Consider the following 23,322-nt stretch of genomic DNA (forward strand, 5'->3'; position numbering starts at 1 on the left):
CTTTGCATCAATACGCAACCAAAACCATTCTTCGAAGCATCGCAGTATACAACAAAGTCGTCATTGCCTTCAGGAAGCGATAAGATAGGTGCAGTGGATAGTTTTTGTTTCAGGGTTTGGAATGCTGCTTCTTGTTCTTTTTCCCAAACAAACTTCTTCCCTTTGTGAGTCAATACGGTCAAAGGACGCGAAATCAACGAAAAACCTTCGATGAATCTTCGGTAATAACTGGAAAGACCTAGAAATTGATGGATGTGAGTCGGAGTAGTGGGGGTTTCCCACTTGCTGATAGCCTCGATCTTTGTGGGATCAACTTTGATACCCTGGTCGCTCACAACATGACCCAGAAATTGGACTTCCTTCAGCCAAAATTCACACTTGGAGAATTTTGCATAAAGTTGCTCTTGTCTATAGAGTTCAAGCACTAGTCGGAGATGATGCTCATGTTCTTCTTCGCTATTGGAGTAGATGAGGATATCATCTATGAAGACGATAATGAACTTATCCAGGTATGGCTTGCAGACACGATTCATGAGATCCATGAACATAGCGGGTGCGTTTGTTAGTCCGAAGTAATGACCATAGCGGGTTCTAAACGCAGTCTTCATCATGTCACTCTCCTTCACCCTCAACTGGTGATAACTGGATCGCAAATCGATCTTAGAGTAAACACGTAATCCTTATAACTGATCAAAAAGATCGTCAATTCGGGGAAGAGGATATCGATTCTTGATCGTCAATTTGTTGAGTTCGCGGTAGTCGATACACATACGGAAAGATTCGTCCTTCTTCTTCACAAATAAAACAGGCGCGCCCCAAGGCGACGAGCTCGGTTGGATAAACCCTCGGTCGAGCAATTCCTGCAGTTGACTCTGTAATTCTTGCAGTTCTGAAGGTGCTAGTCGATAAGGTGGGCGAGCTACGGGAGCAGCTCCTGGCACTAGATCGATTTGAAACTCCACAGCTCTCGGTGGCGGTAATCCAGGTAGTTCTTCCGGAAAGACGTCGGGGAATTCATTCACGATTCACACTCTTCTCCTCTGATTCTAAAGCCTTTACGTGTGCTAAAACAGCAAGTCGTCCTTTCTTCATGATCTTCTGCGCTTTCATACAACTAATGAGGTTCAGCTTCGAGTTACATCTCTCTCCGTAAATAATCAGTGGCTCACCATCTCCTTGTGGTATACGAAGAGCTTTATCTCCACAGATAATGTCGGCCTTTACTTTGGTCAACCAATCCATACCGACAATTACGTCAAAACTCCCCAACTTAATAGGTATTAAGTCAATTTCAAAGTCCACGCCAGCTATGTTGATAATAGCTCCTCGGCCAATCTGGTCAACTTTTTCAAGTCTCCCATTGGCTACTTCTACTAGCATATTCTCCTCTAAAGGCACTAATGACCAATCTATCTTAGAGCAAAAGTGTCTACAAATATAGCCTCTATCAGTACCAGTATCAAATAGGACAGACGCTAATAGATTGTTGATAGTGAATATACCTGTAACTAAGTCGGGGTTCTCGCGGGCATCCCTTGTGTTCACATTGAAAGCTCTTCCACGCGGTGGTCCGCCATCCTTTCGCTTGTTGGGGCACTCATTCCTGAAATGACCCTGTTGTCCACACTCATAACATTTCCTTGGCCCATTTTAGTTTGTCCTTGCAGCTGGGATGGGAATCTTGCAATTCTTACCAACATGTCCGATCCTGTTGCACTTTTCACACACCGCATTACAGTACCCGGTATGGTGCTTGAAGCACCTCTTGCACTGCGGTAGAGTGCCCTTGTAGTTGGGATTCGAGCTAGTGTTTGGGTTGGGGTTCCTTCCATCGTTAGGCCTCTTAGCGGGGGTTTGATCATATGTTCTCCTCTTGTTGTTGTAGTCCCACTTACGCTTCTCTCCACTGGCTCCCGATTCGGATCTAGCCTTTTCCGGTTCTTTGCTGACAATTTGGTTCATAAGGGTATGCGCCATGCGCATAGCTTCCGGGACGTTGGGTAGCTTAGAAGAGGTGACATTCCCTTGAATGGACTTGGGGAGTCCCCACAAGTATCGCTCCATTCTCTTAAATTGCGGTGTCACCATCGTGGGACACATCAGCGCTAATTCCAGATACCTACGGTTGTAACTGTCAAGGTCGTTTCCCACAACCTTCAACTCCCAGAACTCAGCCTATTTCTACCCTGGGGCAGTACTCTTCGATCAAGGCTCCCTTGAATTCTTCCCACATGATGGCGTAAGCCTCATCAATACCCTTTACTTGAGCCAAATTGTTCCACCAGGTCAGGGCGCCGTCGGCTAGCGTACATGAAGCATACTTGGTCTTGTTCGCCTCTGAGCAGTTGCTGACGCGGAAAACAGCTTCTAGTTTCTCAAACCACCTAGTCAGACCTACCGGTCCCTCAGTACCACTAAAGTTGTGGGGCTTGCAGCTTTGAAACTCTTTGTAAGTGCAACTGTTCTGGATGTTCTGGTTAACCGGTAGGGCTGGGGGTATAGCATTTGCTAAGGCTGCGGCACTTATTCCGCAATCATTTCTTCGATTTGGGCTGCTGTGGGTGCTACTCGTACGTTTACCATTGTCCTTTGCCACAAAAGTTTTGACTTAAGTCAAAATTCAGCATTCAATATATAATAATATAGTATATAACCACCAGCACATAGCATGTTAATTAAGTAACGCAACTAGATATAAATACCGCAAAACCAACATACAGTAGAATAGAATGCTGTGCAAGAATTAAACGATACAAAGTTCCATTTCATTAATAAAGAGTTGCATACATTAGCATAAGTTCGTACATTACATAAGGAAAACATGAAACTACAATGAGATTGCATAATGAAATCTACTACAAATGCCCTATGGTGACGGTGGGTAAAGGATGTCCATTACGTGGGACATCTGGTCCTCGAGCTCAGTTACCCGAGCATGGAGGATCTCCACTTCCCTCGTCAGTTCCTCGTTAGAGGGAGGGGCTGGCGGGGCTGGCGGTGCTGCTGGTGCAGGTGGTGCAGATGGTCCAGCACCAGAAGTAGATGCTGCATAGCGGTATGGCTTACGCACGAAAGGATCAGCAGGGTAAAGCACGACCCGCTTACGGGCAGTAACCCTACGATGCTGACCATGTGCGTCAGTGAACGCTCGACCTCCGTTGATCCCCGGAATAACGGTGCCATCGAAACGGTACCGCTTCTTCGGCGGGGTGGAGGGTGGCTGTACAGGTGCATCATCAGGGTCCTCCTCGTCGGAGTCATCGTCACTAGAGTCGTCTGTGGATGAGTCGTCGGATGACGAATCAGCTGGGGGTGGCTGAACGGGTGGCTGTACTGGCTCTCCTCGGGCGGCCATCATCTATCGGTATCTGCCGGGCAGAATCGGCACGAGACGTCCATCAGGAGCGCGTCAGCACCAATGGCGGTACCGGTTATGGAACGGACCTTCCCCAAATTCCGCGGGAATCACAACCTCGCTGGGGCGGGGCTATGGCTCCTGAGGTCCTGGGGCAAGTGGAGCTGGAATCTCCGGAGGGTCCTGGGCTCCGTCTAAGGTAACCACTGGCTGCTGGTTCCGGAGGATGAAGTGCCAAGGTCAATGGAGGGTGTCGCCGACGGGATCAGAGGATCGGCAACAGTGGCAGGAGGGGTGGCTGATGAGTCTGAATCGCTGCCCAAAATGATGACAGGTGGAACATCCGACATCTGAACAAGGAAAAATAACTTTTTCATGTCAGTAAGTCATAAAGCAAGCACGTATTAGGCACTACAGCAACATAGCATGGAAATAACAACAGTGCTAAATAGAAATAACATGCGAAAGCAGATAGTAATCATGCAATAGCGGAAATAAGCATACAGCAAGTTCGCATGGCAGTAAGGATAAGCAATAGCATGCAGTAAGATCAGTAAAAGTAGACAAAAGCATGCAGTAAGTTCGCAGAAACAAGTAAACTAGCAAGTTGTAGATTAGTCCTATTAGTGACTCCTACTCAGGTCGGTCTTAGACTCACTAATGCAACCTAATTCCCTACAACCAATGCTCTGATACCAACTGTGACGCCCCGTACAAAACCATCGTGTACGGATCATCAACAACAGGATCATCACAAGGTCAAACACTATATGCTGTTTGAAAATCAGTTTGCATTCATAAAAAGATAACGTTTTACAAAAGATAGCGTGCATCCTATGAATAGGAGCATAAACATAATTATTTGACCCTAAGGTCATTACAAAACCATTGTTTGAAATTAACATAAACTACGAATGCAAAAGAAAAGTTCCATGATTGAGACATCTCTAGTAATGCAGCGGATATCTAATACAGCAGGTCCTTAATAGCAATTCAGTAACAGCATGACAGCAAGTCTAACAGCGGAAGCAATAAACCTCTAAGCACCTGAGAAATACACGCTTAAAAAGTCAACACGAATGTTGGTGAGCTATAGTTTAAGTTGTAACAGTAATGTAAGATAGGCCACGAGATTTTAGTGCTGCAAACAGCATATCAAAACAGTATGAAAAGTATATGTAAAACCGTGGGCACATGGTAACTAGACTTAACGTATATATATCACCCCCTAAAAGTACACCTGGCGAGTGCAAATGTCCTCGAAATATTAAACACCCGTTAAATGCTAGCGCGACTAGCCCGAGTGGGGATGTCAAGCCCTATGGATCCATACCTTAATATTCGCGTCTACGGGTTCAAAAATCAATAGTTAAATGTTACCGTGCTAAGGGGAATATTTATGCCGTTGTATAACCCACACACATATAAATTTTAAGTACTCGTGCCTAGCATGTAAAACGTATAAATAGAAAAAAAGTTATAAAAAGGGATGCTATAACTCACAGTGAATAAGCAATACAAGTTGATACGAAAGTGTGCAAGTAATAAGTCGGTCCGAAAGGTCGTCAACCTAAATCAAAGGTTACTAGGTCAGTAGGTTGTCTTTATAAGTTCTAATAGTGCATAAAATAGTTTAAGTGTCATCATCATCATCATTCATCATCATAAAAGCTAAGTAAGTTAATCAAGTATAGTGGTCAAAACAATAGGCTGAATTGGATCAGCTGCTACGACCTCTACGTCAATCAAAAAGACACAAAATCAGTGGTCATGGCTCCGTATGGGAGTCCTCTAGTTGTTGACCAATTTCTAGACTCAAACTCATCTTAGTTTGACCGTGGTGACGGTCTAAGTGCGAGTAGGTCCGAATTTTCAGCACAACGTTACAAAGGAGTATTGACTTTCGGAAGGCCATAGATCCTAAACCGTAACTCGGATTAAGACGAGGTCTAAATGGAAAATCATCTACTCGAAACGAACTAACTGAAAATCAACTTTCCAGTAGCCCAGGTGGTCTGATCAGATACGAAAAACAGTAGGTTATGTGCTCCGGTGGGGTTCTTAGTACTTGATGCTCATCACGGTTCTCATCCTTGATGCTTGTAGCTTCAAGTGTACAACTCGTTGATGGTTTAGCATCACCTTGACTAAGATTCCACCATCAATACACAATATGTTAAGACCAAGTAAGAATACAACTCATTCATGAGTCTTAGATGGATGATGAACCAAGGTTACGTCATATCCTTAGTCTTAACACAATTACAAGTCACAATTACAACTAAAGCTACAAACTTTACATCAATCAACCAAGTATAAACACAATCTAAGTCAAATGAGGTGATGGAACCCTAAGCTAGAGAGCTTGGATCCATTTCACATAAGTTACAAGGTTACAAAGCTAGAAAGCTTGAACCTTTGAGTGTTCTTGAAGATCTTGAAGCATAAAGCTTGGATCTTGAAGATACATGAAGATTACGAACGAAAGTTTGAATCTTTATCACAAAATAACAAGATCAAAGCAAAAAGAACTTAGATCTAACAAAAACATATGAAGATTCAAGCTAGAAAGCTTGCATCTTAATTGTTCTTGAAGATCTTGAAGCATAAAGCTTGGATCTTGAAGATACGTGAAGATTACAAACAAAAGTTTGAATCTTTTCAACAAAACAACATGAATAAAGCATAAAAGAAATAGATCTACAAAGTTGGTGAAGATTCAAAGCTAAAAAGCTTGAATCTTCCATGTTCTTGAAGGATTCATGTTTGACTCAACAAGATATAACCAAGATCAAAGTTAAAGGAACTTGATCTCCATATAATGATGATGATGAGCCACGAATTTGAAAAGAAAAAGAGGAAGAAAAGAAAGCTTACAAGAATACTAGAAAGGAAGGAAAGAAGAGAGCAAGTGTGTGTGAAAATCAAAATGAGAGCAAGTGTAAAATGAGAGGTAAATGGCTAGTATTTATAGGCAAAATAAATGACAAGGATTGGTGACTTGGCATGGCCTCTTGGCCGTGATTTACATGGAGGGGGGGGGACACCATTTTGCTTTTTGGTTAGTGGTTGTCTAAAGCATGTACTTATGCTAGAATCCCATGTAACTATATGGATAATCCTTATCCAAATGCTTGTATGACTCATTAATTAATTTATTTTATTTATTATGGGTCACTAGTAATAATATTTGGGCTAATTAATTGGGCCACTAGTTAGTGTATGGTGGGCTTAAGTCCAACAAGGTAGAAAGTCCAACAATACTAACTATTGTGTATAATTAAATTACCACGGGTAATTAAGCATCCAAAAACCCAGGTAATTATTATTATAAAATAATAATTAATATTTCACAGTCATAATATTCCGATTACGACAAAAGTTAAACGTGCGCGCAGTTCGCGGTTTATTCGAAACGTCAAATAACACTAACGGTTATAAAGGCTTCCAATGATCAAGTTATGTATCCTACGTACTCTAAGGCACGTTTTAACATATAAATGGAAGTAAACCATGTATATCAAGTTTCCAGAGTATAAAGTAACACAGTACGCACAAATACGCAGTTTCGCTAAAATACAAAGCATAAAAGCTAGTAGAAAAAGTCGGGTCGTTACATGATTCGAGACTCCTCTCCGGTGTCAATTAGGTAAGTTGACAGGGTTAGTTGCACATGATTATTCACCAATTTATTTGAATCAGGGTTCAAGACCAAGGTGAGTCAAGGTGTGTGTAGCGGGGAGTAACCAATCGGGGGGAAGCGGGGGGAAGCAAATTTTTTTTTCGTTTTTGGAAAAAACTTTGTTCACGAACATTATAGATGAGACGAAAATATGAACATTTAATAAAGACACTTTGTGATAACTGTTTTTATATTGGCGGAAACACGCTCGAAGAAGTAATATATAACAATTAGCGTGTTTTTCGAGCGTATGTTGAGGTTTTAGCTATTGGGGTTTAGATATTAGGGTTTAGATATTAGGGTTTATAGGGTTTATATATTAGGGTTTAGAAATTTAGGGTTTAGGGTTTAGATTTAGGATTTAGATTGAGTTTTTAACACGAACGGTTTAGAGTTTAGGGTTTAGGGTTTGGTGTTTTGGGTTTATGGAATAAATCCAAAACACCAAACCCTAAACCCTAAATCCTAAACCCTAAACTCTAAATCGGGCTAAATTTTACTTCACAAAACATGAAAAAAAACGTTCATATTCTTCACGAACAATATTATCTTGAATCTTATTTTTGTCGATCGTTTTCCCACCTAAATAATAACATTCATCACGAAGTGTCTTTTCTAAATGTTCATATTTTCGTGTGATCTTGATGCCGGAAAAAAAATTCCAAAAACAAAAATGAAAAAAAAAATTTGCTTCCCCCCGTTTGGTTACTTTCCCATTGATCCTGCCCATATATATATATATATATATATATATATATATATATATATATATATATATATATATATATATATATATATATATATATATATATAAACAATTAAATAAATCTTGCCAAATGATTGCAATCGATAACTAAACATCGACTGGCTATGGGAGATCGAGCATGATTTCCCCCAACAGTTTTCCTGGCAGCCGTACCAACCAACGACAGACTCTTTAAATCAACGGCTGAACATCGGTTGGCCAGGGGAGATCGAGAGTGATCTCCCTAACGGTTTCCCTTGCAGCTGTAGCAATCAGAGTGAGGCTCTCTCTCTCTCTCTCTAAACACTATTGCTATAGTAAAACACTATTTGCTACAGTAAACACTATTTGCTACAGTAAACAATATTTGCTACAGTGAAACACTATTTGATGTCGACGAGCTAGCAAACAAAAACGGATAAGGCAGCCATGCGATCGCATGGCAAAAACACTGAAAACTCATGCGATCGCATGAGGTACTGTAGCAGGCCACATACTATAAAAGATCGGTTCATTCCTCCGAATTATTATTTATTATTATTATTATTATTATTATTATTATTATTATTATTATTATTATTATTATTAAGATTAATATTATTATTATTAATCTTATTATAATATTATTATTAGTAGTATATATACCTAAAATACTACGACGAGGTTATGAGCGTGTCACCTTCAAAATGGGTTTTTGAGCGGGATAGAGCTAAGGAAATTATGGGTTATTGCCAAGGAGGTTATGGGTAATGTTCGGGGGTATATTTGTGAATCAAATCTAGTGTTTATCATCTCCGTTACGTCTACGTACTTTCCTACAATATTGAATCTCAATATTTATACGTAAGCACTCATATTTTATCTTTTATATATTAATTGTGTATCCATGTCTAGTGCTCGAGTATATATATATATATATATATATATATATATATATATATATATATATATATATATATATATATATATATATATATATATATATATATATATATATATATATATATATATATATATATATGCTTGTATGCTAAATTTCGTCGTTAAACAGTTATAATGAATCACGAATTAAATACATATATTACTGGTAAAAAGTATATGATATACATGTTTTTGGAAAGCTGGCGAAAAATCAATAACTTTTCATTTAGATATCGAATAATTTTGATGAACGGATTAAAAGATATGATCAACTGAATTATGATTGACGTTAATTGAAATTGCTTTTGAATCTACAATTAAGATTTACACAACTCGTTTACGAGATTGATAATTCAGATTTTTGAATATTACCAACCGAGTAAATGAATCCTTATATAAGGTACGTCTCGTTTTGTTAAACAACTGTCAAAATTGACTTTTTGAAACGACATTGGATAACTTTGGTATGTCGATCTCGAGCATTAGGATTGTGATACACTATGACCTGACCTAGATTGATAGACATTTATTGACCAACATATGTTCTCTAGGTTGAGATCTACGATTATTTGGTAATCCGAGTTTCGATCACATTTTGGTGAACGACTTTATATGCTGCTAAGGTGAGTTTCATTTGCTCCCTTTTTAAATGCTTTTGCAATATATATTTTTGGGCTGAGAATACATGCAATTTATTTTAAACAATGGATACAAGTACATACTAAATTCTATACTGAGTTTGAACCGAAAATCCCTTAGCTTTGGTAACTAGTAACTGCCGGTTATAAGAAATGGTGGGCGCGAGTAGTAGTATATGGATCCATAGGGCTTGATATCCCCGTCCGAGCTAGAGCACTAGCCTTTTAACGGACTTATGCTATTTGAGAAGCGTACACGTTGGTTTGCGTGTATTATTAAGATGATTATACAAAGGGTATAAATTATATATACGTTAAAGTTTAGTTACCAGGGTGCTCAATTTCGTAGAATATTTTGATAAACGTTTCTGGATGAAACAACTGAAATCTTGTGATCCACCTTTATATACAGATTATACGAAACATTAAAACTATAAACTCACCAACCTTTGTGTTGACACTTGTTAGCATGTTTATTCTCAGGTTCCCCAGAAGTCTTCCGCTGTTTGATTATATGTTAGACAAGCTATGTGCATGGAGTCTTACATGGCATATTTTTTCAAGGAAACGTTGCATTCACCAAATCATCATCATGTATCTTATTTTGACTGCATTGTCAACGGAAGTACTATTGTAAACTATTATTTATGGTGATTGTCTATATGTAGAAATCATCAGATGTCGAAAACCTTTGATTTAAATATTCATTTATGGTGTGCCTTTTCAAAAGAATGCAATGTTTACAAAACGTATCATATAGAGGTCAAATACCTCGCAATGAAATCAATGAATGACGTGTTCGTCCATATGGATTTGGAGCGATCGTCACATAAGGACTTCTAATTGATCACCCTCGAAGAAAAAACCGCTCCCTTTGTTGAAACATCAACCAATACCCGAGAAACCGTCAAATGTGTTCTATCCGATACCCTTCGACAATCAATTTCCTTAGTGACTAGGAACTCTAATCCGCCCGCATATTCCATAAACCCTGGAATATTGACCAAACATCATTGGTCATCCCGTTTACAAACCGCAAGCATCAAACTTTCCTGATACTCCCACTATCGATTTCGATGCATCTTGTTCGTTATTCAAACGCTCTAACCCGGGAGAAAAAATCAACCTCCTGAGCTCCCATAACAAAACCACATCTATGAAAAAAGGCTCGTATCGCTTAAAGTTTCCGAAACAAAACCATATCGCGCTCGCGTCATCAAACCCAAAAAGTTCTCCCTAAAAACTATTCAGATTCGAAAAATCATATCTCATGATCTAATAGTAAGATCATCCCTAACTCTTTACCACATGTAGAGCCATGTGTCTTCTACATACAGACCAAAATGCAAGTCGATCAAACGGTTAACGAACCCGATACAAATTTTCTTCCCTAGCTGCGCATGAAGATCCGAATTTAGCTCAATCGTTCCTTTGCACGGGATAGCGAGGAACGAGAAGTCAGATTCGTTACCCAGGTCTCCCAAAAAATCTCTCCGCAACGAACCGGTTGACCCGACATCTGACTCCGTAACCCTTCGCGAAAAAAGAACCACCATCATCATACCAACGATGCATACGATTGCATGATAACTTTTATAACAGTTACCCGAATTCCAATGTGATCAACTCTTCCGGATACATATACATACCAATGAGTTCATCGCTGCCAACTGAGTCATCTGGTCTCGATACATGTTGCAAGATAAATCCCTAGCCCGTCGTTTGAAACAACTGAAAAAATTCTGGCAGGAGCACATCTCGCGATTGCGACCATAGGTCTCGCGGTCACGAGCCCACCACCTTCAGCAACATCGTTTTTCTTGCTTTCAATTCACCATCGAACCTAACCTTCAAACCTTGAAGCTCTAATACCACTTGTTAGGAATTCGGAAGGTCTCAACAAGACAAGTGATTTAAACTAATCACTCACCCACGAACGATAAACGAATAATAAGGCATAAAGCGATAAATAAAGATAAACAATGTTGGATTTAACGTGGTTATATCTCAACTCCAAGACACAGAGAAGGTTTACTCCACGAACGCAAACCAAAGATTTTTTCTTATAAATTTCGTGCACATTGTTATGGGTTACATAGGGTTGTATTTATAGCGCAAAACGATAAAAGGAAACAACTTTTCTTTTCGCGTGTTGATCAAATTGCTCAAGTTTAGCTTTGCCTTCAAGTAAACACCTTTCCTTATGTTTAAATTTTACATACTCAACAGTGGACATAACCATCAAGGCACCCGTGAGACAACACCAACACATCCTTGATCTTTCACCTTTCTCCGTTGGAACACTGATCACATACGTGCGCACGAATTTTGACGAACTCAATTCTTTAACCCGAGTCAAATTCCACTGTACGGATGTAACCATTGACTCGTACAAGAATATCTTGTTCATCTTATCTTGTTCAAGTTTTGCAGTAAGTAAATGCCGGTGTGCTAATATTCTTTATGGACATTAATTATAGACACGAAGATGAAAATAAAAGTGTTTGAATTTATTTACCTGAAGTTCTAGAGGTGGTGATATAATAATAAAGTGGCCAAAGCAACGGAAGATAGCGGAAGATATATGAAGTGTTCAGTTGAAAAATTTAAAAAAAAAAAAAAAAAAAAATCATTTCCCGCCCAGTTGTTATTGAAGAACTATTCTAAAATTCTTGGAGAAATGAGACCGGATTTTTAAAATAACGGGTCTCGAAACATGGGAACCGATCTTTAGGAAAACATGTTCCTATACGGTTTTTTATAGAACAAATAAGGTTCCTCACTTGCACCTTTTTAAAATCGGTTCCTAAATACTTTGAAAACATGTTTTATCAACCTTTCTTGAAACCGGTTTCTAGAATGAGTTTCTTTTCCTATTTTTGTAGTAGTGAAGGTAAACATCAATCCAACAACACTCTAACTTTCCTCCATATGTCAAGCGCCACCACACACTCGAATAGCAAGTGCCTATACGGTGCTCAATGTCATGTTGACAGATCGAAAACTATGTTGTTAATCTCGAGACCTTTAGAAGATAAATTCCAATGTAAAGGAAGCGCATCCAGTTTAGAATGCCACAAATAAACGTTTACTTTCAAGGGCATACATTTGTATCATACATTGGGTAACAAATCAGTCGATAATAATTTCCCATCAATGTGTTTTCTTACCGATTCCAACGTAAATACACCAGTCGAGTTCAGCGTGACCATCCAACGATTGTTATGATCCGGTTTTTTGATGATTATTATTATTATTAATTAATTGCATTCATTCCTTTAAAATTGTTTTTAGCTTTCTGATTAGCATCCCCTGAAACTCTAACTCTCAGTTTCATTTTTCCTTGCTCTTAGAATTTGTTAGCTCTCTAATACATTTGTGGGATGATACATCATAGTTATCTAAAATACTAATTATCCGCACTTGGCTCGCTTTTTATTTTATGATAATTAATGCAGTAACATACGCTGTCCCGCTCCTTCTTTTCAGGTAGTAACATATTTACAGATACTCAGTAGGTACTTTTCTAGATGTAGGAACAAAAAACACCATATTTACTGTTGCTCTTATAACTGGAAACAATAAATTGTTAAAATATCGCTTACCATTATGATTATAATTATATAGTTGTAATCCCTTGAATCCAATAATTTGCTTGAAATCCAACGGACTAATCAGAGCGCGACATGTGGCGCGACAATCACATGTGATTGAAAAAAAATTAAATTTTTTTTTTAAATTTTTATAAATTTGTTTTTTTAGAAAAAAAAATTTAGCATGTCAAATCTAATCACATGTGATTGTAAAACCCAATCACATGTGATTGTAAACCTCAATCACATGTGATTCTGCAAATCAAATCCAATCACATGTGATTGAAAAAAAGAATTTCAAATTTTTTTTAATCTTTTTTTCAAATTTCAATCGGAAACAGACTTTAATTCGATGATTTGATCAAGTTTGTTAGCGTTTTGTGATCATATCTTCAAAATTTCAGACTTTAATTCGGTTATTTGATCAAGTTTTGATCAAAAACTTGGTGTTTGAAGGTTTTAGCACAAATTTATTGAAATTCATCATTATTTGTCATTTTATAGAATTTTTTTTTCAATCACATGTGATTAGATTTAATATACAGAATCACATGTGATTGAGTTTTACAATCACATGTGATTGGCATGCAGAATCACATGTGAATTACTGCATGTCAAATCCAATCACATGTGATTGAAAAAAAATAGAAAAAAAAAATTTCGTAAAAAAATTTTGAAAATTTTTTTTTTTTGAAAAATTTTTTTTTTTTGAAATTTTTTTTTTTTTAATTTTTTTCAATCACATATGATTATTGCGGCACGTGTCGCACTCTGATTGGTCCCTTGAATCTCAACTTAAAAATTAGTTTCATTTGAATATTCTTCTATAATTATAATTTATAATAAATATTATAGCTTAAAATTGTCAATTTAATTTTTAATGCAGTTTTGGGGGTTCTGATTGTCGTAGGAGTTGTGATGATAATGATTGTAATAACCTTACGTTATATAATAAGGAAATTCAAATCAAGAAGGAAGACAATAAATCATGTCAATATAGAAATTTTTCTAAAGAATCATGAATTCTTGGCTCCCAAAAGGTACAAATATTCTCAAGTTAAAAAGATGACAAACTCCTTTAAAGTCAAACTAGGACAAGGGGGCTTTGGTTCTGTGTACAGAGGAGAATTAAGCAACGGAATCCTTGTGGCTGTGAAGGTTTTAAATGAATTAAAAGGCAATGGTGAAGATTTTATTAACGAAGTAGCAAGTGTTGGCAGGACTAGCCATGTTAATATTGTAACTCTTGTGGGATTTTGTTGTGATCGACATCAAAGAGCTTTGATCTATGAGTTCATGCCTAATGGATCCCTTGAAAAATTCATATATGATTCTTCAAGTGATACCCAACTTGGGTGGGAAAAGGTGCACCACATAGCAATTGGAATTGCCCGTGGCTTAGAGTACTTGCATAGTGGCTGTAACACGCGTATCTTGCATTTCGACATAAAGCCTCACAACATTCTTTTAGACAGAGATATGTGTCCGAAGATATCTGACTTCGGACTTGCTAAGCTATCACATGCGAATAGAAGCATGGTATCAGTGTCCCATTTGAGAGGAACACCAGGGTATATTGCACCTGAACTTTTTTCAAGAAGTTTTGGACAAGTCTCTCATAAGGCGGATGTCTATAGCTATATGGAATGATGGTTCTGGAAATGATCGGAGGAAGAAAGAATATTGAGGTTGAAGTTGATCATACAAGTGAAATATATTTTCCTCACTGGATATACAAAAAGATTGAAGTAGATGAAGAACATCTTGGACTACATGGAATTATTGGTGGCGAAGAAAATGAGATGGTAAGGAAGATGATTATCGTTGGCTTGTGGTGTATACAAACAAATCCATTAAATCGCCCGACAATAACTAAGGTTTTAGAAATGTTAGATGGGGACCTTGCATCATTGGAAATTCCCCCAAAACCATATCTTACTTCTCCATCAAAATCTGGTGATTTTCTATCTCCGATTTCCTCGTCTACTGATTAATTACATCATTAATGTTCATAATTAGCATTTTGAAATGTATTTTGTATTTACATCTATTATGAAAAAATTTAATGTTATTATACTTATACGTTTCATGATGTTAAATTTTATTGTGATGGTGTAACTTAAGTTGGTGGAATTATTAATTAGTTTAAGAGTAATTTGCCAATTCCAAATAATATAAAACCATATTTAAGACAGTATGAAGATTTAACATAAAAACCGTTTAATCTGTATATGTAAATAGGCAAATAGCTTTTGGATGCTTGATCTTACTTCTTACATGCTAACAAGCTATTATAACACTAAATACCAGACATGTTTGTTATAATAATAATAATAATATAGATATGGATAGTCAATTTTGGTGTATACATATAGTCAATTTTGGTACACAAAGTATGTATTTTTATATTGAGATTTTAGGCTATAAATACTCATGAATGCAAGCATTAAACTTGCACCATTTCACACACTTACAAAGTGTTTCTTTCTTTCTCCATTATCATCTTTGTTCTTACACTTCATTATTAGTATTCTTAATCAAGAATCAAATCACTAAAGGTAGTTATAAGCCTACTGAATTATAACATCAAGAATCAAACCACTAAAGGTAGTTATAAGCCTACTGAATTATAACACGTTATCAGCACGATAATCTTAATACTAAATATGGTTGGCTCTGCCACCAAAATGATATATGGTCGGTTATACCACCAAAATGATATATGGTCGGTTATACCACCAAAATGATATATGGTCGGTTATACCACCAAAATGATATATGGTCGGTTATACCACCAGAATGATATAGGTCGGTTATACCACCTGAAAAAATATATGGTCGACACTGTCGCCAAATTTTCATTTATGTTTACTAATATTTATATTTTTGTTATATAACATTTATTTATGATTGCTTACACATGGTCGACACTGTCACCTACTTATCATTTATGTTATATTAAATTTATGTTTAATGTTTATATACTTATGAATATAAATTGACTCTAATTTATCATGATGTTTGTTTTAATTTTTGATAATAGAAAATGTCGAATCTGGAAAAGCTTAAATTTACTCCTTTAGAATCAACTGGAAACAACTACATGCCATGGGTTATAAAAGTAAAAATGCATCTTAAATCAATGGGCATTCTTGAAACCATAAATGAAAACAACACTTGTTCTGAAAAAGAACAAGCTACGGCATGTTGCTTTATTCATCAACATATTGATGAATGCTTACAAAATAATTATGTGACTGTAGAAGATCCCCATGTTTTATGGGAAGGTCTCAAAAGCAGATTCAATAATCAAAGAGAAATTTTACTTCCAGCTGCAATGGAACAATGGAGAACATTAAGGTTCCAAGACTTTAAGAAAGTAAATGAATACAGCTCAGCTCTGTATAATACATGTTCACAACTTAAATTCTGTGGACATGAAATTAGTGATGCAGACATGATGGAGAAAACTTTCTCCACAATGAATGCTGCAAACATCACAGTGCAAAGAAATTTGAGAATGCTAAAGTTCAAAACATATCCTGAACTTAATTCATATCTCTTAGTTGCAGAGCAAAATGATGAGCTATTAATGAAAAATCAGCAATCCCGTCCTACTGGTACACTTGCAATCCCTGAAGCAAATACTGCAAATAATTATAAACAGGGACAAGGACGCGGGCAAGGTCGTGGTTATAATAACCATCACCATCATCATGCCAAAAGCCATAACTATGGTAGAAACCATCCTTATGGTAATGGTAATGGGCGTGGACGTGGTCGTGGTCGTGGCCGTGGTGGTCAAAGAAATAGTAATCCACGAAAATATAAATATCAACCACAAAACAAGCCCATTAAACAAGATGTTGAAGAAAATTCTTCTAAAAATTCTGAAGAATCTTGCTACAGATGTGGTAGAATGGGCCACTGGGCTAATACTTGCCGAACATCTAAACATCTTGTTAAGATGTATCAGGATTCGCTGAAAGGTAAAGAAAAGGAAGTAAATTTTGTGGATAATATTGATCCAACAGTCACTGAGAAACCATCTGATTTATATGAAGATTTCTTGAATGTTTAAGTTGTGTGTCTTTTGAAAAATAAACGATTTAATATCGTCTGTCTTTGTCATTATGTTTGCTAAATGTTTCAGTACTATCTATTTGCGTTTAAAATATTGTGTAATATTAATGTACTCACTATTTATTTCTTATATATGAAGTTCAATATGAATTTTGCTGGAATACAACATCAATCAAGTGGTGGAGATCTCTGTATAGCAGACAGTGGAACTACACACACTATACTTAAATCCGAGAAATATTTTATTGATCTAAAACCAACGGAAGGAACTATACATACAATATCAGGACCTGCTAACTTGATAAAAGGGATAGGAAAGGCAAATTTCATACTACCAAATGGTACAAAATTTTTAATAAATGATGCCTTATTTTCTCCCAAGTCAAGCAGAAATTTATTGAGTTTCTCCGACATATACCTTAACGGGTATGATTATCAGTCAGTGACAACAGAAAATGAGAAATATTTAAGTATCACTGACAAGAGTCATGTGGTTGAAAAACTGCCAAGACTTAGTTCTGGATTACATTATACACATATAAATGTACCAGAAATACATATGGTAGTTAACGAAAAATATATTGATCCTGGTGTATTCAGTTTATGGCATAACAGATTAGGCCATCCAGGATCAACAATGATGAAAAGGATTATTGAATGTACTCATGGACATCCACTAAAGGATAGAAAAATCCATCATGATACAATGGTTCCATGTACATCTTGCTCTCTTGGAAAATTGATAACTAGACCCTCACCACTTAAGGTTGAGAAAGAATCACCAATGTTTCTTGAAAGAATTCAAGGTGATATATGTGGACCAATTCATCCACCATGTGGACCATTTAGATATTTCATGGTTCTAATAGACGCATCTAGCAGATGGTCTCATGTTTGTCTGTTATCAAGCCGTAATGTGGCATTTGCAAAATTTCTTGCCCAAATTATTAAATTGAGAGCTCATTTTCCTGATTACACCATTAAAAGGGTGAGACTTGATAATGCTGGTGAATTTACATCTCAAGCATTTAATGACTATTGCATGTCTATAGGAATTGTTGTTGAACATTCTGTTGCTCATGTGCATACACAAAATGGTTTAGCCGAGTCATTGATTAAACGTTTACAGTTAATCGCTAGACCATTGATAATGAGAACAAAACTCCCTGTATCTATATGGGGTCATGCAATTTTACATGCTGCTGCATTGATTCGCATCAGACCAAGTGCAAGTCATAAATATTCCCCCCTACAACTTGCTTTTGGTCAAGAGCCAAATATTTCCCATCTTAGAATATTTGGTTGTGCAGTGTATGTTCCAATTGCGACACCACAACGTACAAAAATGGGTCCTCAAAGGAGGTTGGGAATATATGTTGGATATGAAACATCTTCAATATTAAGGTATATTGAACCTATGACAGGTGACGTTTTTACAGCACGTTTTGCTGATTGTCATTTTAATGAAACATTGTTCCCTAGATTAGGGGGAGAAATGAAAAATAAAGAAAATGATGTTTCATGGTGTGAACCTCAATTAAAGTATCTTGATCCTCGCACAAAAGAATGCGAGACAGAAGTTCAAAAGATAATGCATATACAAGAACTTGCAAATCAATTGCCTGATGCATTTACAGATACAAAAACGGTGACAAAATCATATATACCAGCAGTAAATACTCCAGCTCGAATTGAAATTCCAAAAGCTGGCAATAACGTCACTCATGAATCTTTGCCACGTCAGAAACGTGGAAGACCAATCGGTTCAAAGGATAAAAATCCTCGAAAAAGAAAATCAGCTGATAATGAAGTAAAAGAAAGTGTTCAAGAAGAACCACAAATCAGTACTCCTACTGCAGAGGAGATTGATGATGTCAATACAGAAATTGCAATCAATTATGCATATTCAAAAATATTATGGAACCGAAATGAAATGAAAAATCTTGATGATAAATTTTCATTTAATGTTGCATATGACATCATGAATAATGATGATGATCCAGAACCAACATCTATGGTTGAATGTCAAAATAGACATGATTGGGCTCAATGGAAAGAAGCAATACGAGCTGAATTAGAATCACTCAATAAAAGAAAAGTTTTCGGATCCATCATTCTCACTCCTAAAGATGTGAAACCTGTAGGATACAGATGGATTTTTGTCCGAAAAAGAAATGAAAAAAATGAAGTTACAAGGTATAAAGCTAGACTTGTAGCTCAAGGTTTTTCTCAAAGACCGGGAATTGATTATGAAGAAACTTATTCTCCTGTTATGGATGCAATTACTTTTAGGTACTTAATCAGTCTGGCAGTTTCTAAAAATTTAGAAATGCATCTCATGGATGTTGTGACTGCTTATCTATATGGATCACTTGATAGTGATATATATATGAAGATACCTGAAGGATTTAAGGTACCAGAAGCATCAAATGCAAAACCCAAAGAAATGTATTCGATTAAATTACAAAGATCTTTATATGGGTTAAAACAATCGGGACGTATGTGGTATAACCGATTAAGTGATTACTTGATAAGCAAAGGGTATACAAATAATCTTACTTGCCCTTGTGTTTTCATTAAGAAAACAACATCCGGATATGTGATCATAGCTGTTTATGTTGATGATCTTAACATCATAGGTACAAATAAAGAGATCCATGAAGCCATTCAACTTCTAAAGAAAGAATTTGAAATGAAAGATCTCGGAAAAACCAAGTATTGCCTTGGTTTACAAATTGAGCATATGCCTAATGGTTTACTTGTACATCAAACAACATATACTGAAAAGATTTTGAAACGTTTCAATATGGACAAGGCAAAACCATTAAGTACTCCTATGGTTGTTAGATCACTCAATGTTGAAGCTGATCCATTTCGTCCATGTGAAGATCAAGAAGACATTCTTGGACCAGAAGTACCATATCTTAGTGCAATTGGAGCTCTTATGTATCTTACAAATTGTACAAGACCTGACATTTCTTTTGCAGTTAATTTGTTGGCAAGGTTCAGCTCTGCTCCTACCAAAAGACACTGGAATGGGATCAAACACATATTTCGATACCTTCAAGGAACTACTGATTTAGGATTATTTTATTCTAACGAATCAAAACAAGATTTGGTTGGTTATGCAGATGCAGGTTATTTATCTGATCCACATAAAGCTAAATCTCAAACTGGATATGTATTCCTAAATGGAGGTACTGCAATATCATGGCGTTCTCAAAAACAAACACTTGTTGCTACATCGTCAAATCATGCCGAAGTGATTGCATTACATGAAGCTACTCGGGAATGTTTTTGGTTGAGATCAATGACACAAATCATTACTGATTCTTGTGGACTAGAACGCGATAAAAGTCCAACAATTATCTATGAAGATAATGCAGCTTGCATAGCACAGATGAAAGAAGGGTATATCAAAAGTGACCGAACCAAACACATACCTCCTAGATTCTTCTCATACACTCAAAATCTCATTAAGGACAACGAGATTGAAATGAGATATGTTCAATCCAGCAAAAACTCTGCTGATCTTTTCACGAAAGCACTTCCAACTGCTATTTTCAGAACACACGTTCATAACATTGGCATGAGACATGTTCAAAAGATGTAACAGCTGAAGCGATGTCTACTTGAGGGGGAGTCAACTCCATGCTGCACTCTTTTTCCCTTAGCTAAAGTTTTTTCCCACTGGGTTTTCTTTAGCAAGGTTTTTAACGAGGCAGTAATTTATAGTTGATCTTCAACAAAATAAAATTGCTATCCAAGGGGGAGTGTTATAATAATAATAATAATATAGATATGGATAGTCAATTTTGGTGTATACATATAGTCAATTTTGGTACACAAAGTATGTATTTTTATATTGAGATTTTAGGCTATAAATACTCATGAATGCAAGCATTAAACTTGCACCATTTCACACACTTACAAAGTGTTTCTTTCTTTCTCCATTATCATCTTTGTTCTTACACTTCATTATTAGTATTCTTAATCAAGAATCAAATCACTAAAGGTAGTTATAAGCCTACTGAATTATAACATCAAGAATCAAACCACTAAAGGTAGTTATAAGCCTACTGAATTATAACAATGTTCAATATTTAGTGTTAACCGATATTATCCAAGCCCAACAGTGTTTTTTAGCACAACAATTATCCAACAACAAGTTCAAGCTCAACATACATCTTTTAATACATAATGGGTCAGCAACAATTACATTGGGCCTTAACAGTTTTCCTTTGAGCCGCTAGCTGCAGTTTTCACAACCCAGAAATTTTAACAATTTTGGGCAAAGCAAACTTCACAACCCAACATTCATATGAATACTATTTGACTCTTCGAGCTCCTCTAATGTGATACCTCGCACGGGTGGCTTGTATCCTATCAATAATCTAACAAAAAGTACTCCCTCCACCCTAAAAGAATGTCGTGCAAAATTTTTTGTTGAATATTAAGATAGTTATAGTAAAAATCAGTTTTGACCTATAAGATAAGTTTGATTAAATTTGTTATAGATATGAGTGACTAAGAGTAACAAATACGGGTAAATTAGGGAGTCTAATAATATTTAATAATTATAATTATTTTTTAAAATTGAACAATTATTTTAGGACATATATAAAATGTAAGTTGGACACTTATTTTATTTTAAGACGGATGGTCACATGCATGTAAAATTAATGAGATATGATCATTGTAAGATTTTATTTAAAATTTGAAGATTTAAGGGGAAAATGTTCTAGACCCGACCCGGCCCATTTCACAAGTTAACTTTCTTGGCGTGTTTGGATCTGAACCCGTTTGATCCCAAACCCTTGCCGGAATATTATAACTCTTTAGATATTTTTATTTTTTAAGTTTTTTTCTTTTTTTTTGAACGGAAATTTTTGCATCAACGGATCATTTATTTCAACGACCCTCATCATTTGCACGTAACACACACGTTCGGGCGGAACCCGAACCCGATCGATAGTTCCCGGGAACACATCCATACGGGCAGTGTCCAGGTAGAGGTCTGTGAACGGATCCGGTAAAACCTCCCAGGCAGGCTTATTTTAATGAGACACCTTCTCTCACGAAAAGATTTTAATTAGTGACCTCGACCCAGGCATCCCATGTAATGTGGGTGGTGAACTTGAGAATTAATTGTGTGTACAAAGATTCGAACCTACATCTCCTTTTGTGAGAAGAAAACGGCGATCCACTACACCACAACCACAAGTTCGATTTTTCAAGTATATACAGTTGTTTAGGTGTTTCAAAGAAGAAACGCAAGGGTGACAATTGATGACCTAAGCAAAGACCATCGGTAGTCAACGTGTGGAGTCTTGATACTTTGTCTTTACCAATTATGTCGAAATTAAGCAAAATATTTCCTTTCAGGCATTTGGCGTATTGATTTTGCACTCAACTTGCTTTAATTTTATGATTTTTCTATTTATATATAGAAAAATTTCAAGTCAACAGCTTGGTCTGGATCTGCTTGGTCTGGATCTCTTTATGCAAACATATCTAGTTTTATAAGACATGTAGCAACGGGCCTCACCCTCATTCGTGATTAGCCTCGCCCTCGAGGGCATTGTAGTCACCGGTGTGCCCTCAGCCTCGCCCTTACTACCTCGCCATGGATTTTGTCTTTGGATAGCATAATGCATAACTAAGCTAAATGACATTTTGGGGTAGTACTTATTTGTATTTTTGGCTTGAACATTTGTACACTGGTTTATTTAGTCAATTTGGAGGGTCATGTGTTGATGAGGAATTATGTCATTAACATTAGTGTTCATGTCCTGGGGAGGAAATAGAGAGAAAGAGCTCATGTGGCACTGATGTAACGGTTTGTCCTAGTGATGAAGGATGTCATTGTTATGAGTTATCTAACTGAAGCTTATATTAACATTTGACATATAATAATTACGGCCTTACCTGTTGGCACAAGGCTCTCCGTCATGGTCTAAAACTTCGTACGTTAGTGCAAACGTTTATAGTAAGCTACTAGTACATAGTACTGTTCTTAAGTCTATTTGTTTCTAGTATGATGATATAAGAAATTAAAACAAATGGTGGTAAATGATGCCAATTAAGTTGAGACGTATTAAACGGGTAAGAATGGGAACCACATGAAACTTTCAAAGTGGGTCTTTAATGCGTTTGAAAGGGGTTAAATCGAATGGGTTAGTCAAGAGTCTTGATAGTGTTGGTCAACGTGGAAAATGTACAGAAACTAGTTGAAATTTCAATGCTTTTAGCATAAAAGATGGTGCAAACTTAAGAGTTTTAGCATAAAAAAATTCGTGTTGAAA

At 36.6% G+C, this 23,322-nt stretch overlaps 1 protein-coding gene across 1 annotated transcript in view; it reads left to right on the forward strand.

Moving 5' to 3' along the window:
• LOC139849711 (rust resistance kinase Lr10-like) overlaps positions 1-14,928 on the forward strand; it is a 48,739-nt gene extending 33,811 nt beyond the window's left edge. Inside the window, 2 exon segments of the mRNA XM_071839343.1 lie at positions 13,821-14,572; positions 14,575-14,928. Of these exon segments, the coding sequence (XP_071695444.1) occupies positions 13,853-14,572; positions 14,575-14,928 (1,074 nt within the window). The 5' untranslated portion in view covers positions 13,821-13,852.
• The last annotated feature ends 8,394 nt before the right edge of the window (positions 14,929-23,322 follow it).

This window comes from Rutidosis leptorrhynchoides, chromosome 5, assembly GCF_046630445.1.
Source record: "Rutidosis leptorrhynchoides isolate AG116_Rl617_1_P2 chromosome 5, CSIRO_AGI_Rlap_v1, whole genome shotgun sequence".
NCBI lineage: Eukaryota > Viridiplantae > Streptophyta > Magnoliopsida > Asterales > Asteraceae > Rutidosis > Rutidosis leptorrhynchoides.